Source organism: Salvelinus fontinalis, chromosome 37 (genome assembly GCF_029448725.1).
Source record: "Salvelinus fontinalis isolate EN_2023a chromosome 37, ASM2944872v1, whole genome shotgun sequence".
Classification (NCBI taxonomy): Eukaryota; Metazoa; Chordata; class Actinopteri; order Salmoniformes; family Salmonidae; genus Salvelinus; species Salvelinus fontinalis.
This window is the reverse complement of record NC_074701.1, coordinates 12,471,668-12,487,800: the sequence shown is the minus strand read 5'-3', so window position 1 is coordinate 12,487,800 and position 16,133 is coordinate 12,471,668. Positions and strand designations below refer to the sequence as shown.

Below are 16,133 nucleotides of genomic sequence, written 5' to 3'. Positions count from 1 at the left end.
CTACCACTAGAGTGAGAGCACCGCCAGTATTCAAAAGTGACCAAAACATCAGCCAGGAAGCATAGGAACTGAGAAGTGGTCTGTGGTCACCACCTGCAGAATCACTCCTGTTTTGGGGGGTGTCTTGCTAATTGCCTATAATTTCCACCTTTGTCTATTCCATTTGCACAACAGCATGTGAAATGTATTGTCAATCAGTGTTGCTTCCTAAGTGGACAGTTTGATTTCACAGAAGTGTGATTGACTTGGAGTTACATTGTGTTGTTTAAGTGTTCCCTTTATTTTTTTGAGCAGTGTATATTTATATATACAGTACCAGTCAAAAGTTTGGACACACCTACTCATTCAAGGATTTTTCTTTATTTTTACTATTTTCTACATTGAAGAATCATAGTGAATGCATCAAAACTATGAAACAACACATATGGAATCATGTAGTAAGCAAAAAAGTGTTAAACAAATCAAAATATATTTTATATTAGAGATTCTTCAAAGTAACCACCCTTTACCTTGATGACAGCTTTGCACTTGTTGGCTGCTTTTCCTTCACTCTGCGGTCCAACTCATCCCAAACCATCTCAATTGGGTTGTGTTTGGGGGATTATGGAGGCCAGGTCATCTGATGCAGCAGTCCATCATTCTCCTTCTTGGTAAAATAGCACTTCCACAGCCTAAAGGTGTGTTGGGTCATTGTCCTGTTGAAAACAAATGATAATCCCACTAAGCGCAAACCAGATGGGATTCTTAATAAATCATAGACAGTTTCACCAGCAAAGCACCCCCACACCATCACACCTCCTCCTCCATGCTTCACGGTGGGAACCACACATGCGGAGATCATCCGTTCACCTACTCTGCGTCTCAAAAAGACATGGCGGTTGGAACCCAAAATCTCAAATTTGGACTCATCAGACCAAAGGACAGATTTCCACCGGTCTAATGTCCATTACTCGTGTTTCTTGGCCCAAGCAAGTCTCTTCTTCTCATTGGTATCCTTTAGTAATGGTTTCTCTGCAGCAATTCAACCATGAACGCTTGATTCACGCAGTCTCCTCTTAACAGTTGATGTTGAGGTTTGTCTGTTACCTGAACTCTGTGAAGCATTTGTTTGGGCTGTAATTTCTGAGGCTGGTAACTCTAATGAACTTATCCTCTGCAGCAGAGGTAACTTTGGGTCTTCCTTTCCTGTGGCGGTCCTCATGAGAGCCAGTTTCATTATAGCGCTTGATGGTTTTTGCGACTGCACTTGAAGAAACTTACAACGTTCTTGAAATGTTTCATATTGACTGACCTTCATGTCCTGTAGTAAGGGTGGACTGTCGTTTCTCTTTGCTTATTTGAGCTGTTCTTGCCATAATATGGACTTGGTCTTTTACCAAATAGGGCTATCTTCTGTATATCTCCCCTACCTTGTCACAACACAACTGATTAGCACAAACGCATTAAACAGGAAAGGATTTCCACAAGGTAACTTTTAACAAGGCACACATGTTAATTGGAATGCATTCCAGGTGACTACCTCATGAATCTGTTTGAGAGAATGGCAGGAATGTGCAAAGCTGTCATCAACACAAAGGGTGGCTACTTTGAAGAATCTCAAATATCAAATATGTTTTTATTTGTTTAACACTTTTTTGGTTACTACATGATTCCATATCTGTAATTTCATGGTTTTGATGTCTTCACTATTATTGTACAATGTATAACATACTACAAATTAAGACAAACCTTTGAATGAGTAGGTGTGTCTAAACTTTTGACCGGTACTGTATATGCTATGCTTATGCTGTGTTGTATGCCCCTTGAGTAAATCTGAGCTGAAAAAAACATTGAAGGCATCGTATCCCTTGAAATACATATTTCAACTATAAGAGAAAGTGATATCCACATTGGGTCCTGGGGCAAATCTTAATTCATTGCCTATATCCCTGTGGAGCACATCATTGATTTGTCTGCGATTCATAGTAGTAGTTGTAGATGATTGAATTGTGCTGAATTTACGATGCATTAGGTGTGTTCTCCAAGGGTGATATTCTGACACCGGAAGTGTTCATTACCTATTTTAACCACAAACAGCCATAAATAAGGCCGTAATGTGTCCGAGACTGGATATTTACGGCCGGATCTAATCAGAGATAAATAGAAATATCTCACCAATTTATTGACAGGATGCATAATTTATTGGACGTTTGTTTATAAATCACCACACAGAGTTGTGTTTCTGTGGTATTTACTCATATGTCCCTCAGGTCACCATCTCACAGTTCACCTTTCCACTCTTCTGTCCACAGGATTCTCAGTAACAACAAGATCTCACTACTGAGGAACGCCTCCTTCTTTGGCCTGACAATCCTGGAGAAACTGTAAGTAAGCCATCTGCTGCAGGGAATTTGTCTGTTTGTCCTCCCATGAGCCATAATAGCTGTCATCGTGAAAATGACCCTGCCTGCGCTGTGGAAGGGACAGTGCAAAGGGACAGCCATGGGAGCTAGGGTAACGCTCAAGGGGCGGTTGTTGTTAATGCTAGCCCAAATCAAGTTGTTGACTGCATCCACCTTCAAGCCACCACACTTAACCTCAATTGCCTGAGTCAATGTCTTAAAATGCATAATACATAAATTGTAAGTCGGTACAATTTGGCTTTGTAATGTGATGGGGCACTGATTGTGATGATAACTCTGCTGTCAGTTGAGATGTCACCATGGTCTGCATACAAATTAATTTCTAAGTCAAATTTCTCCTTGTGGACAATAAAGTATATCATATCATATATACAGTATATATAATATATGTGACCCACCACCTGGATTCAGTCCTACAGTAGTACATTTTGAAATGGTTTGTTTTACATTGGATAAATTGGATTTACAGTAGATAAAAGTAGAGCTGGTATATCATACACTGCAGTTGAGGAAAAATGGGAAAGTAAATCTGCTTTGAAAGTTGATAAACTTGTAACCCCACTTTTGAGAAAATGGCCCTTGTATGTTTTGTTACACCTACTGGAGAGCTCTACTTTGTTCTACACCCATTCAACATCGTTCACTCTCTCTTAAGCCTTAGCCCCGCCCATCTCTTTTAAGGATACCCATGTGGGGCCATGTGCTAAACAGAGGAAGTAGTGTAGTAAATAACCAATGATTTCAAGACTGAAAGTGATCAAAGTAGTAGCATACAATAAGGAAAAACTACAGGTAAAAATACACTGTTAGCTAGTACTTGGCCTATATCCTAATCTGACTTTGATGCAGGTCATGTTGTTCTTCACATTACCATCTCTGGTAAACACACACTATGTCAAATAAAATCTAAGTTTATTTGTCACATGCACAGGATACAGAAGGTGAAAACAATACAGTGAAATTGTTACTTGCATAGAAGCAAAAATGGAAAGTGTTCAGATAAAAATATTGTATAAATATTTTATAATTATAAGATGACACTTACCCAGACACACTTGTCTAAATTCATGGGTCATGTGAAGGAAATGATATAACCACCTCCCCCAGCCACATCCAACTAAGTGGATGGGTCTCTATTGTCTAGACATGTACATGTGTTCATGAAATACAATAGAGGGGCCTAATCACCCCCAAACACACCTGGCTAACTTGATGGGTCATGTAATCATCTGGCGAAGTGGAGTCTTTTGTTTAAACAAATAGCGAGCTAGCTATATGTTTGTAATGTTTGTATTGGTAGTAGTATGAGTTGGGATTATGCTAGCTAGCTAAACAAAGAACCGGGATAATCCCAACTCATACTATTACCAATACAAACATTGTCATAGCTGGAGTATGAATCTGCAGGAAGGTAAAGCTAACCAACTAGGTTCAGTGTTGGTTAGCTAACATTAGGCTATAACTAGCAATGCAAATGGGTTTCTGATTCGAATAATATTACTACACAGATCATACATGTAATGTTAGCTAGTGAGCCAGCAAGCTAATGTTAGCTAGCTAACAGTACGCTTTAACTTGCAATGAAAACAACTTTCTGACAAAATTAGAAAATTAGAAACTACATCTGAAAATGTAGCTAGTTCTTACCCATATACATGGATGAATGCTTCACAGCTGACTGGAACCATTTAACTCTGTTTTGTTTGTAGGTACATATTTTTTGGCCAGTGTGTTTCAAGTCCTTCCAGTTCACACTCACTGTTGCGTGTGCAGAAAGTAGCCCATCACAACTTTTTCCAACAGAAAAGTAGCAAAACTTTTGTAGTTCTCGATGGCTCACGTTATATCTTTCAAAAACGCTGTGGTAGAAAGGACTATTAACACATACTGAGCAACTCACGTTATAGACAGAAGCATGCCATATGGCAGACCAATCCAAACGTATCTCCCGGCATGTCCAGCCCATTAATTATCTAAGCCAATCATAGCTAGCGGGAAGGTACCTATCTTTTTCCGTGGTTAAACCAATTAGGCTTGTAATTAAAACATTGTCTTTGTATTTACAGATGGAATACAAGTTTGTTACTAAGGCACATGAAAGTTCACATGTTCCAGAAGGAATTTCTGACAAAACATAAAAAATAATAAAAAAAAAAGACGTTAAAATGCCTCCCCTGTGATGTATTGACGTGTGAGATACGCCTAACTTCCTGAAACGGATCACATGTGTGTGTAAATATATACAGTATATATATACATTGCCTTCTGAAAGTATTCAGACCCCTTGACATTTTTTGTTGTTGTTACATTACAGTCTTAATCTCAAAGGGATTAAATAACTACAAATCCTCAGCAATCTACACCGATCTGTAAATAGCACGCCCAACTACCTCATCCCCATATTGTTATTTCTTTTTTTTTGCTCTTTTGCCTATTTTTGCCTATTTATTGCCTTACCTCCCGAATCTTACTACATTTGCACACACTTTACATAGATTTTTCTATTGTGTTATTGACTGTACGTTTGTTTATCCCATGTGTAACTAACTCTGTGTTGTTGTTTTTGTCCCACTGCTTTGCTTTATCTTGACCAGGTCGCAGTTGTAAATAAGAACTTGTTCTCAACTGGCCTACCTGGTTAAATAAAGGTGAAATAAATGTTTTAAAAAATTAAAAATAAACACCATAATGACAAAGCGAAAACAGATTTTTTGAATTTTTGCAAATGTATAAAAAATTTAAAGACACAAATGCCTTATTTACATAAGTATTCAGACCCTTTGCCATGAGACTCAAAATTGAGCTCAGGTGCATCCTGTTTCCATTGATCATCCTTGAGATGTTTCTACAACTTGACTGGAGTCCACTTGTGGTGAATTCAATTGATTGAACATGATTTGGAAAGGCACACACCTGTCTATATAAGGTCCCACAGTTGACAGAGCAAAGACCAAGCCATGAGGTCAAAGGAATTGTCCGTAGGGCTCCAAGACAGGATTGTATCGAGGCACAGATCTGGGGAAGGGTACCAAAACATTTCTGTAGCATTGAAGTTCCCAGAGAACACAGTAGCCTCCATCATTCTTAAATGGAAGAAGTTTGGAACCACCAAGACTCTTCCTAGAGCTGGCCGCCCAGCCAAACTGAGCAATCGGGGGAGAAGGGCCTTGGTCAGGGAGGTGACCAAGAACCCGATGGTCACTCTGACAGAGCTCTAGAGATCCTTTGTGGAGATGGGAGAACCTTCCAGAAGGAAAACCATCTCTGCAGCACTCTACCAATCAGGCCTTTATGTTGGAGTGGCCAGACGGGAACCACTCTTCAGCAAAAGGCACAAAACTGCCCACTTGGAGTTTGCCAAAAGGCACCTGAAGACTCTCAGACCGTGAGAAACAAGATTCTCTGGTCTGATGAAACCAGGATTAAACTCGTTGGTCTGAATGCCAAGTGTCACGTCTGGAGGAAATCTGGCACCATCCCTACGGTGAAGCGTGGTGGTGGCAGCATCATGCTGTGAGGATACAGGGACTGGGAGACTAGTCAGGATCGAGGGAAAGATGAACGGAGCAAGGTATGAAGAGATCCTTGACGAAAACCTGCTCCAGTGCGCTCAAAACCTCAGACTGGAGCGAAGGTTTATCTTCCAACAGGACAATGACCCTAAGCACACAGCCAAGAAAACGCACAAGTGATTTCGGGACAAGTCTCGGAATGTCCTTGAGTGGCCCAGCCAGAGCCTGGACTTGAACCCAATCGAACATTTCTGGAGAGGACTGAAAATAGCTGTGCAGCAACGCTCCCCATCTAACCTGATAGAGTTTGAGAGTATTTGTAGAGAAGAATGGGAGAAACTCCCCAAATACTGGTGTGCCAAGCTTGTAGCGTCATATCCAAGAAGACTCAAGGCTGTAATCGCTGCCAACGGTGCTTCAACAAATTTCTGAGTAAAGGGTCTTAATACTTACATTTTTTTACAAGAACTTCTAAAAACCTCTTTTTGCTTTGTCATTATGGGGTATTGTGTGTAGATTGATGAGGGGAAAAAATTATAATTTACCCCCAGGGGTATGCGCAATGGCATTGGGGGTACGCCAAATAAGAATGTAATTAACATTTACATTTTTTAAGTTTTTCAATTTTATTTTTTTATTCTCATTTTCAAACAGTCCATTTATATTTTCCAATGGGGCTATACATTTGGGTGAGTTTTTTTCTCGCCTGAGTAGTCTAATTTCACTGCCAAAAATAAAATGAGTGTGTAGTGTTCAGCGAAATAACAACACAATGTCAAATACAGGTAGCCTAGTCAAATAATTAACATCCAATCACATTAACCATTACTCTCTTGCGGGAATTCCACTAACAGTCAGTATGTAGCCAAACGTAGCTGCTGCTCATTCCATTTGCTCGAAAATGGATAAATGGTAAAAAAAAGTAGGGCCTGCACCTGTCGACATCACAAATTGTTCTGCTCCACGAGCACATCCAATGCTAGCATCAGTAATTCTACATTTGTTGTTAGCTCAGCTAGCATGGACACTGACAGTTGTGAATCTGATGCAGCTGAAGAACTACTGCCCCCTTACCAGGGAAATCACCGAACAACAGACAGGGACGTTGGACCATCGAAGAGGCGCAAATGTGATTAGAACTACATTGATTTGGGGTTCACTTATATTGGGAGTAGTGCCTTTCCTCAGCCACAGTGTGTTGTATGTGCAAAAGTACGATTTCACAACTCGAGGAACCCTTCACTTTTGCGCAGACATTTAGAAACAAAACATGCCAATTTGGAAAATAAGCCACGTGATTTTTTTTAGCAAGAATTAAGACGACTTTCTAGTAGTAAGACATGTATAAAAGCAACAGATACCATTAATAAGAAGGGGCTATAAGCGTGTTATATGGTGAGCTACTGAGTGGCTAGGACAGGCAAGCCCCATACTATTGTGGAGGACTTAATTCTTCCTGCTTCCGCGGATATGGCTGGGACAATGCTGGGGGAAAAGGCCAAAAACGAAACAGACAATAACTTCATCAAACAACACTGTTCCACGACGCATCAGTGACATGGCAGGAGATGTTTTGAAACAATAACTGCTTCGCATACAAGCCAGTGAATTCTATGAGTTACAGCTGGATGAGTCAACAGACGTGGCTGGCCTGGCACAGCTCCTAGTATATGTCCATTACGTTTATGGGGGGTCAATTAAGGAAGACAGCCTCTTCTGCAAACCACCGGAAGCCAGGACAACAGGAGAGGATATTTTTAAAGTACTGGACAGCTTTGTGACATCAAATGGGCTTTGGTGGTCTAGATGTGTTGGTATCTGTACTGATGGTGCAAAAGCCATGACAGGGAGACATAGTGGAGTGGTAACGCGTGTGCAAGCAGTTGCTCCCGACGCCACTTGGGTACACTGCAGCATCCACTGAGAGGCTCTTGCTGCCAAGGGAATGCCTGACAGCTTGAAATACATTTTGGACACTACAGTGAAAATGGTTAACTTTGTTTAATGCAAGGTCCCTGAACTCTTGTGTATTTTCTGCTCTATGCAATGAAATGGGCAGCGACCATGTAACGCTTTTACATCATACAGAATTGCGCTGGTTATCAAGGGGCAAAGTATTGACACGTTTTTTTTTATTGAGAGACAAGCTTAAAGTTTTCTTAAATTACCATCATTTTCACTTGTCTGACTGCTTGCATGATGCCGGGTTTCTCACACGACTGGCCTATCTGGGTGATGTTTTTTCTCGCCTGAATGATCTGAAACTAAGATTACAGGGACTCTCCACAACTATTTTCAATGTGTGGGAAAAAATTGAGGCTATGATTAAGAAGTTGGAGCTCTTCTCTGTCTACATTAGCAAGGACAACACACAGGTATTTCCATCATTGTATGATTTTTTGTGTGCAAATGAACTCAAGCTCACAGACAATGTCAAATGTGATATAGCGAAGCACCTGAGTGAGTTGGGTGCGCAATTACGCAGGGATATTCCCGAAGCGGATGACACAAACAACTGGATTCATTATCCCTTTCATGCCCTGCCTCTAGTCCACTTACCGATATCTGAACAAGAGGGCCTCATCGAAATTGAAACAAGCGGTTCTGTGAAAATTTTATTTAATCAGAAGCCACTGCCAGATTTCTGGATTGGGCAGCGCTCAGAGTTTTTTGCCTTGGCAAATCATGCCGTTAAGACACTGATGCCCTTTGCAACCACGTGCCTATGTGAGAGTGGATTCTCGGCCCTCACTAGCATGAAAACTAAATACAGGCACAGACTGTGTGGAAAGGATTTAAGACTGAGACTCTCTCCAATACAACCCAACATTGCAGAGTTATGTGCATCCTTTCAAGCACACCCTTCTCATTAACCTGTGGTGAGTCATTCACAATTTTTGATGAACAAATAAGGTTTTATATGTAATATGGCAAAATATAGAGCAAAATTATTGATTATTATTATTTGTGCCTTGGTCCTATAAGAGCTCTTTGTCACTTCCCACGAGCCGGTTTGTGACAAAAACTCACTCTCATTCTTATGTTTAATAAATGTATCGTATAGTGTGTCAGGCTTATAATGATGGCGAAAAACAACAATTGAGAGTGCGCTGACCCTGGTGCAAGAGGGGGTACACAGCTGGAGGTTGACTGTTTATAGGGGTACGGGACTATAAAAAGTTTGGGAACCATTGCTCTACAACATTACGAATAATCTTCCAGCGATCACACACTGGTTAATATTCAGTGTTGCATACAGTGTCTCTACTGGATGTCGTAGAATCGTGTTTCGTGCTTAACCCTTGACATTCCATTTCAATTTGATGAGTAATCCATTTCTTTATCCCTCGTGTCTTTTAATGATGACCCTCCCTGTAACTGTTTAGAGAATGATGTCATCGGTCTCAGTGGGATTGAGTTGTGCCATTAAGGACTGACCCTCTGATGATATACCCCGCTGATTTGATGGATAGACAATAGCTACTGTTCCAGATCCAGGTCAAGGTTCTTCATCTATTCTGTGACTTTTGACCTCATGGCTGCCAGCTGTAGCTATTGGCAGCGCCTGCCGCCTGTGCTCTTACGAGCGGTGGGTGCCAAAGCACTGCTTGCAGGTGCCCTCAGTGAGTGGGCTGTGGCGGCCAGCTGTTGCAAAGTCTGCCGTTTGGCACCCAGAGGGCCGTGGTGCTGACTAACAAGCTTACCCAGCACAGTCTGTGATGCTACTCTACCACACTGTGACCAGAGTCCTCATTACTGTACCCTGGATCTGGAAGGAAGAGGAAGTATCTAGACACATTAGGATGAGGCTGACCTAATGATTATGCAGCATATTGCTTGGTTACTCAAGCATTTGAGGGTCTGGCATGCATGCACCATCTGTGCTGCTGTGTTGTGTGGACTCTACCACTGTGAGTGTAACAGAGTGTCCCATTACTGTACCCTGGAACTGGAAGAGGAGCAGAGGTAGTTGGACATATTAGAATGACACTGGGCTGATGATTATACAGCACATTTCCTGGTGATTACTCACTAATTTGAGGGCATGGAATATGGTTCTGATCGTTTTGAAGATGATATCATGGTATGATTATTGAGCTGCTGCCTATGTACCATTGATTGGCATGTATTTGCAACCACTTGCTCACAATTGAGATTTATGTTCGTTGCAATCCTTTTGCCTTTTATGTCACCCATGCTGCAATATGTAGATATCTTTCACCACATCAGAGAAGAGATGTGTTGGGTGGTAGCCTGGGCTCATTATATGTCAAAGTGGGTCAGATTTATAGCATGCATATGAACAAGGTACACCATACATGTCATGATTTGACGATTTACCAGTTCAATGCTTTCCCACAATGTAAACTATCCCCATTCCATATAATTACATTTCCTTGAATCCTATGTCGTCACATTGAGAATTCAGTAATAGTATGACCTAAGTAGCATGTAGCAGGCTTTGCATTCAGGCCAAATAATCTTGTTTCTCATGGTTTGAGAGTCTTTAGGTGCCTTTTGGAAAACTCCAAGTGGGCTGTCCTGTGTCTTTTACTGAGCAGTGGCTTCCGTCTGGCAAATCTACCATAAAGGCCTGATTGGTGGAGAGCAGCAGAGATGGTTGTCCTTCTGGAAGGTTCACCCATCTTCACGGAGGAACTCTGGAGCTCTGTTAGACTGACCATCATATTCTTTGTCACCTCACTGACCACGCCCTTCTCCCCTGATTGCTCAGTTTGGCCGGGAGGTCAGCTTTAGGAAGAGTCTTAGTGGTTCCAAACTTATTCCATTTAAGAATAATGGAGGCCACTGTGTTCTATGGGATCTTCAATGCTGGATACATTTTTTGGTACCCTTCCCCAGATCTGTTTCTTGACAAAATCCTCTCTCGGAGCTCCACGGACAATTCCTTCAACCTCATAACTTTGGTTTTTCCTCTGACATGCACTGTCAACTTGGGCCTTATATAGGCAGGTGTGACTCAGGATATGACCCAGATGCAGATACGGGAGGCGGATAGTACTATTCTCAGATAATTTATTAAAACACGGGGCAGGCAAAGGGCAGGTCGAGGACAGGCAGAGGTTTGTGATCAGGTCAGAGTCAGGCAGGTACAGGATGGCAGGCAGGCTTGGGGTCAGGGCAGGCAGAATGGTCAGAACCGGGAAAAACTAGGAAACAGAACATGAGAAACAGGAAGACGGGAAAGCATGCTGGTAAGACCTGACAAGACAAGACAAACTGGCAACAGAGAAACAGAGAACACATAAATAAACAAGGGATAATGGGGCAAATGGGCGACACCTGGAGGGGGGTGGAGACAAGCACAAAGACAAGTGAAACAGGACAGGGTGTGACAGGTAGACTCCAATTAAGTTGTAGAAACATCTCAAGTATGATCAATGGAAACATGTTGCCTCTGAGCTCAATTTCAAGTAATTAATAAAAAAATAATTAATATGAATTATAGAATATGGCTGTAACATAACAAAATGTGGAAAGAAGTCAAGGGTCTGAATACATTCCGAATGCACAGTGCCTTCGGAAAGTATTCAGACCCTTGACTTCTTCCACATTTTGTTACGTTACAGCCATATTCTAAAATAGATTACATTTTAAAAATCCTCAGCAATCTACACACAATACCCCATAATGACAAAGCGTTAACAGTAACAGAAATAGGATATTTACATAAGTATTCAGACCCTTTGCTATGAGACACGAAATTGAGCTCAGGTGGATCCTGTTTCCATTGATTATCCTTGAGATGTTTCTACAACTTAATTAGAGTCCACCTGTGGTAAATTCAATTGATTGGACATGATTTGGAAAGGCACACACCTGTCTATGTAAGGTCCCACAGATGACAGTGCATGTTAAAGCAAAAACCAAGCCATGCGGTCAAAGGAATTGTCTGTAGAGCTCAGAGACAGGATTGTGTTGAGGCACAGATCTGGGGAAGGGTACCAAAAGATGTCTACAGCATTAAAGGGCCGCAAGAACACAGTGGCCTCCATCATTCTTAAATGGAAGAAGTTTGGAACCACCAAGACTCTTCCTAGAGCTGGCTGCCCGGCCAAACTGAGCAATCAGGGGAGAAGGGTGACCAAGAACCCAATGGTCACTCAGACAGAGCTCTGGGATTTCTCTGTGGATATGGCCTTTTTGGTAGAGTTTCCGGACGGAAGCCACTCCTCAATAAAAGGCACATGACAGCCCACTTGGAGTTTGCCAAAAGGCACCTAAAGACTGCCAGACCATAAGAAAGAAGATTCTCTGGTCTGATGAAACCAAGATTAAATTATTTGACCTGAATTCCAAGCGTCATGTCAGGAGGAATCCTGGCACCATCCCTACTGTGAATAAGGTTTGATGCCAGGTGCCCGTGATGATTGTTGCCAGGACCGGTGGTTAGTAAACCAGCGACGTCGAAAGCCGGAGGGGAGGAGCGCGAGTAGACATGACACCCTTGACCTTTTCCCACATTAGATTTTTTGTCGGTGGCCTACACAATGCCCCATAATGTCAAAGGGGAATTATATTTTGCTTTTGCTTTTTACAAATTAATAGAAATGAAAAGCTGAACTGTCTTGAGTCAATAAGTATTCAACCCCTTTGTTGTGGCAAGCATAAATACAGTTGAAGTCGGAAGTATACATACACTTAGGTTGGAGTCATTAAAACTTGTTTTTCAACCACTCCACAAATGTCTTGTTAACAATCTATTGTTTTGGCAAGTCGGTTAGGACATCTCCTTTGTGCATGACACAAGACATTTTTCCAACAATTGTTTACAGACAGATTATTTCTCTTATAATTCACTGTATCACAATTGCAGTGGGTCAGAAGTTTACATACACTAAGTTGACTGTGCCTTTAAACAGCTTGGAAAATTCCAGGAAATTATGTCATGGCTTTAGAAGCTTCTGATAGGCTAATTGACATCATTTGAGTCAATTGGAGGTGTACCTGTGGATGTATTTCAAGGCCTAACTTCAAACTCAGTGCCTCTTTGCTTGACATCATGGGAAATCAAAAGAAATAAGCCAAGACCTCAGAAAAATAATTGTAGACCTCCACAAGTCTGGTTCATCTTTGGGAGCAATTTCCAAACACCTGAAGGTACCACGTTCATCTGTACAAACAATAGTACGCAAGTATAAACACCATGGGACCACACAGCCGTCATACCGCTCAGGAAGGAGACGTGTTCTGTCTCCTAGAGATGAATGTACTTTGGTATGAAAAGTGGAAATCAATCCCAGAACAACTGCAAAAGACCTTGTGAAGATGCTGAATGAAACAGGTACAAAAATATCTATATCCACAATTAAACGAGTCCTATATCGACAGAACCTGAAAGGCCACTCAGCAAGGAAGAAGCCACTGCTCCAAAACCGCCATAAAAAAGCCAGACTACGGTTTGCAACTGCACATGGGGACAAAGATCGTACTTTTTGGAGAAATGTCCTCTGGTCTGATGAAATAAAAATAGAACTGTTTGGCCATAATGACCACGGGGGTGGCAGCATCATGTTGTGGGGGTGCTTTGCTGCAGGAGGGACTGGTGCACTTCACAAAATAGATGACATCATGTTGAAAGAAAATGATGTGGATATATTGAAGCAACATCTCAAGACATCAGTCAGGAAGTTAAAGCTTGGTTACAAATGGGTTTTCCAAACGGACAATGACACCAAGTCATTGGTGCACCAAGTCAATACAAAGGTATAGGCGTCCTTCCTAACTCAGTTGCCTTAGACGAAGGAAACCACTCAGGGATTCCACCATGGCGACTTTAAAAGAGTTAGACTTATTGGCTTAGATAGGAGAAAACTGAGGATGGATCAATAACATTGTAGTTACTCCACAATACTAACTTAATTGACTGAGTGAAAAGAAAGAAGCCTTTTAACAGAATAACAATATTCAAGGCACTAAAGTAATACTGTAAAGAAATTCACATTTTGTACTGAATACGAAGTATTATGTTTGGGCCAAATCTAATACAACACGTTACTGAGTACCACTCTCCATATTTTTAAGCATAGTAGTGGCTGCATCATGTTATTGATATGTTTGTAATCATTAAGGACTGTGGAGTTTTTCAGGATAAAAAATAAACAGAATGGAGCTAAGCACAGGCAAAATCATGGAGGAAAACCTGGTTCAGTCTGCTTTCCACCAGACACTGGGAGATTAATTCATTTTTCAGCAGGTCAATAATGTAAAACACAAGGCCAGATCTTCACTGGAGTTGCTTATGAAGAAGACAGTGAATGTTCCTGAGTGGCCGAGTTACAATTTTGACTTAAATCTACTTGAAAATCTATGGCAAGACCTGAAAATGTTTTTTTAGCAATGATCAACAACCAACTTTACAGAGCTTTAAGAATTTTAATGTGCAAATATTGTACAATCCAGGTTTCCAAAGCTCTTAGAGAGTTACCCAGAAAGATTCACAGCTGTAATTGCTGCACATGTGCAAATGGAAAACAATGTGATTCTAACATGTATTGACTCATGAGGTTAACATTGTAGAATACTAGTGAAGACATCCATACTATGAAATAACTCATATGGAATCATGTACTGTAGTAACCAAAAAAGTGTTAAACAAATCAAAATATATTTTATATTTTAGCCACCCTTTGCCTTGATGTCAGCTTTGCACACTCTTGGCATTTTCTTAACCAGCTTCACCTGGAATGCTTTTCCAACAGTCTTGAAGGAGTTCCCACATATGCTGAGCACTTGTTGGCTGCTTTTCCTTCACTCTGCGGTCCAACTCATCAAAAAAAAATCTCAATTGGTTTGAGATCAGGTGATTGTGGAGGCCAGGTCATCTAATGCAGCAATCCATCACTCTCCTTCTTGGTCAAATAGTTTGTACACAACCTGGAGGTGTGTTGGGTCATTGTCCTGTTGAAAAACAAATGATAGTCCCACTAAGCGCAAACCAGATGGGATGGCTTATCGCTGCAGAATGCTGTGGTAGCCATGCTGGTTAAGTGTGCCTTGAATTCTAAATAAATCGCTGACAGTGTCACCAGCATGCTTTACGGTGGGAACAACAGATCATCCGTTCACCAACTCAGCGTCTCACAAAGACACGGCGGTTGGAACCAAAAATCGTACATTTGGACTCATCAGACCAAAGGACAGATTTCCACCGGTCTAATGTCCATTGCTCTTGGCCCAAGCAAGTCTCTTCATCTTATTGGTGACCTTTAGTAGTGGTTTCTTTGCAGCAATTCGACCATGAAGGCCTGATTCACGCTGTCTCTTCTGAACACTTGATGTTGAGACGTGTCTGTTACTTGAACACTGTGAAGCATTTATTTGAGCTTTCTGAGGCTGGTAACTCTAATAAACGTATCCTCTGTAGAAGAGGTAACTGTCACGCCCTGGCCTTAGTTATCTTTGTTTTCATTATTATTTTAGTTAGGTCAGGGTGTGACATGGGGAAGTTTGTGTGTTTTTTGTATTGTCTAGGGTGTTGTATGGTTTAGAGGGTTAAGGTGTATAGATGGTTTAATGTTGTGTGTAGTTGTCTAGGAAAGTCTGTGGTTGCCTGAATGGGTTCCCAATTAGAGACAGCTGGTTTCTGTTGTCTCTGATTGGGAGCCATTTTTAAGGTAGCCATAGGCTTTAGCTGTTTGTGGGTAATTGTCTATGTTATATGTTTGTAGCCTGTGCGTGCACTACGTTCATAGCTTCACGGTCGTTTGTTTGTTTTGTTAGTTTTTGTAAGAGTGTTTCTTTTCGTGTTACGTCTTCATCTATATTAAAAGGAAGATACATTTCTCACACGCTGCGCCTTGGTCATCTCTCTCTCCTATTGAAGATCGTGACAGACATGGGGGATGTTTGTGTGTTTTTGTCTAGTCTAGGGTGTTTGTATTGTCGAGTTGATGTCGTTGTGTTCAGTGTAGGTGTTTATGTAAGTCTATGGTTGCCTGGATTGGTTCTCAATTAGAGACAGCTGTCTATCGTTGTCTCTGATTGGGAGACATATTTAGGCAGCCATAGGCATTAGGTAGGTTGTGGGTAATTGTCTATGTCTTGACGTTAGTTGCTTGTGTCTGCACTTTTGTTTGATAGCTTCACGGTCATTTGTTGTTTTGTCTAGTTTGTATTATTGTTCGTGTTCGTTTCTTCTTCTATTAAAAAGATGTATTTATATCACGCTGCGCCTTGGTCATCTCTTTCACCCGAA

The 16,133-nt window shown here is 41.3% G+C and overlaps 1 protein-coding gene and 1 long non-coding RNA gene across 2 annotated transcripts in view; one reads left to right on the top strand and one right to left on the bottom strand.

Moving 5' to 3' along the window:
* Positions 1 to 16,133, top strand: part of LOC129836160 (adhesion G protein-coupled receptor A3) — a 255,828-nt gene that overhangs the window by 47,385 nt on the left and 192,310 nt on the right. The window contains exon 2 of the mRNA XM_055902004.1: positions 2,292 to 2,363. Coding sequence (XP_055757979.1) covers positions 2,292 to 2,363 — 72 coding nt within the window. The remainder of the gene's footprint in view (positions 1 to 2,291; positions 2,364 to 16,133) is intronic.
* Positions 1 to 16,133, bottom strand: part of LOC129836161 (uncharacterized) — a 47,807-nt gene that overhangs the window by 7,945 nt on the left and 23,729 nt on the right. The window lies entirely within an intron of this gene.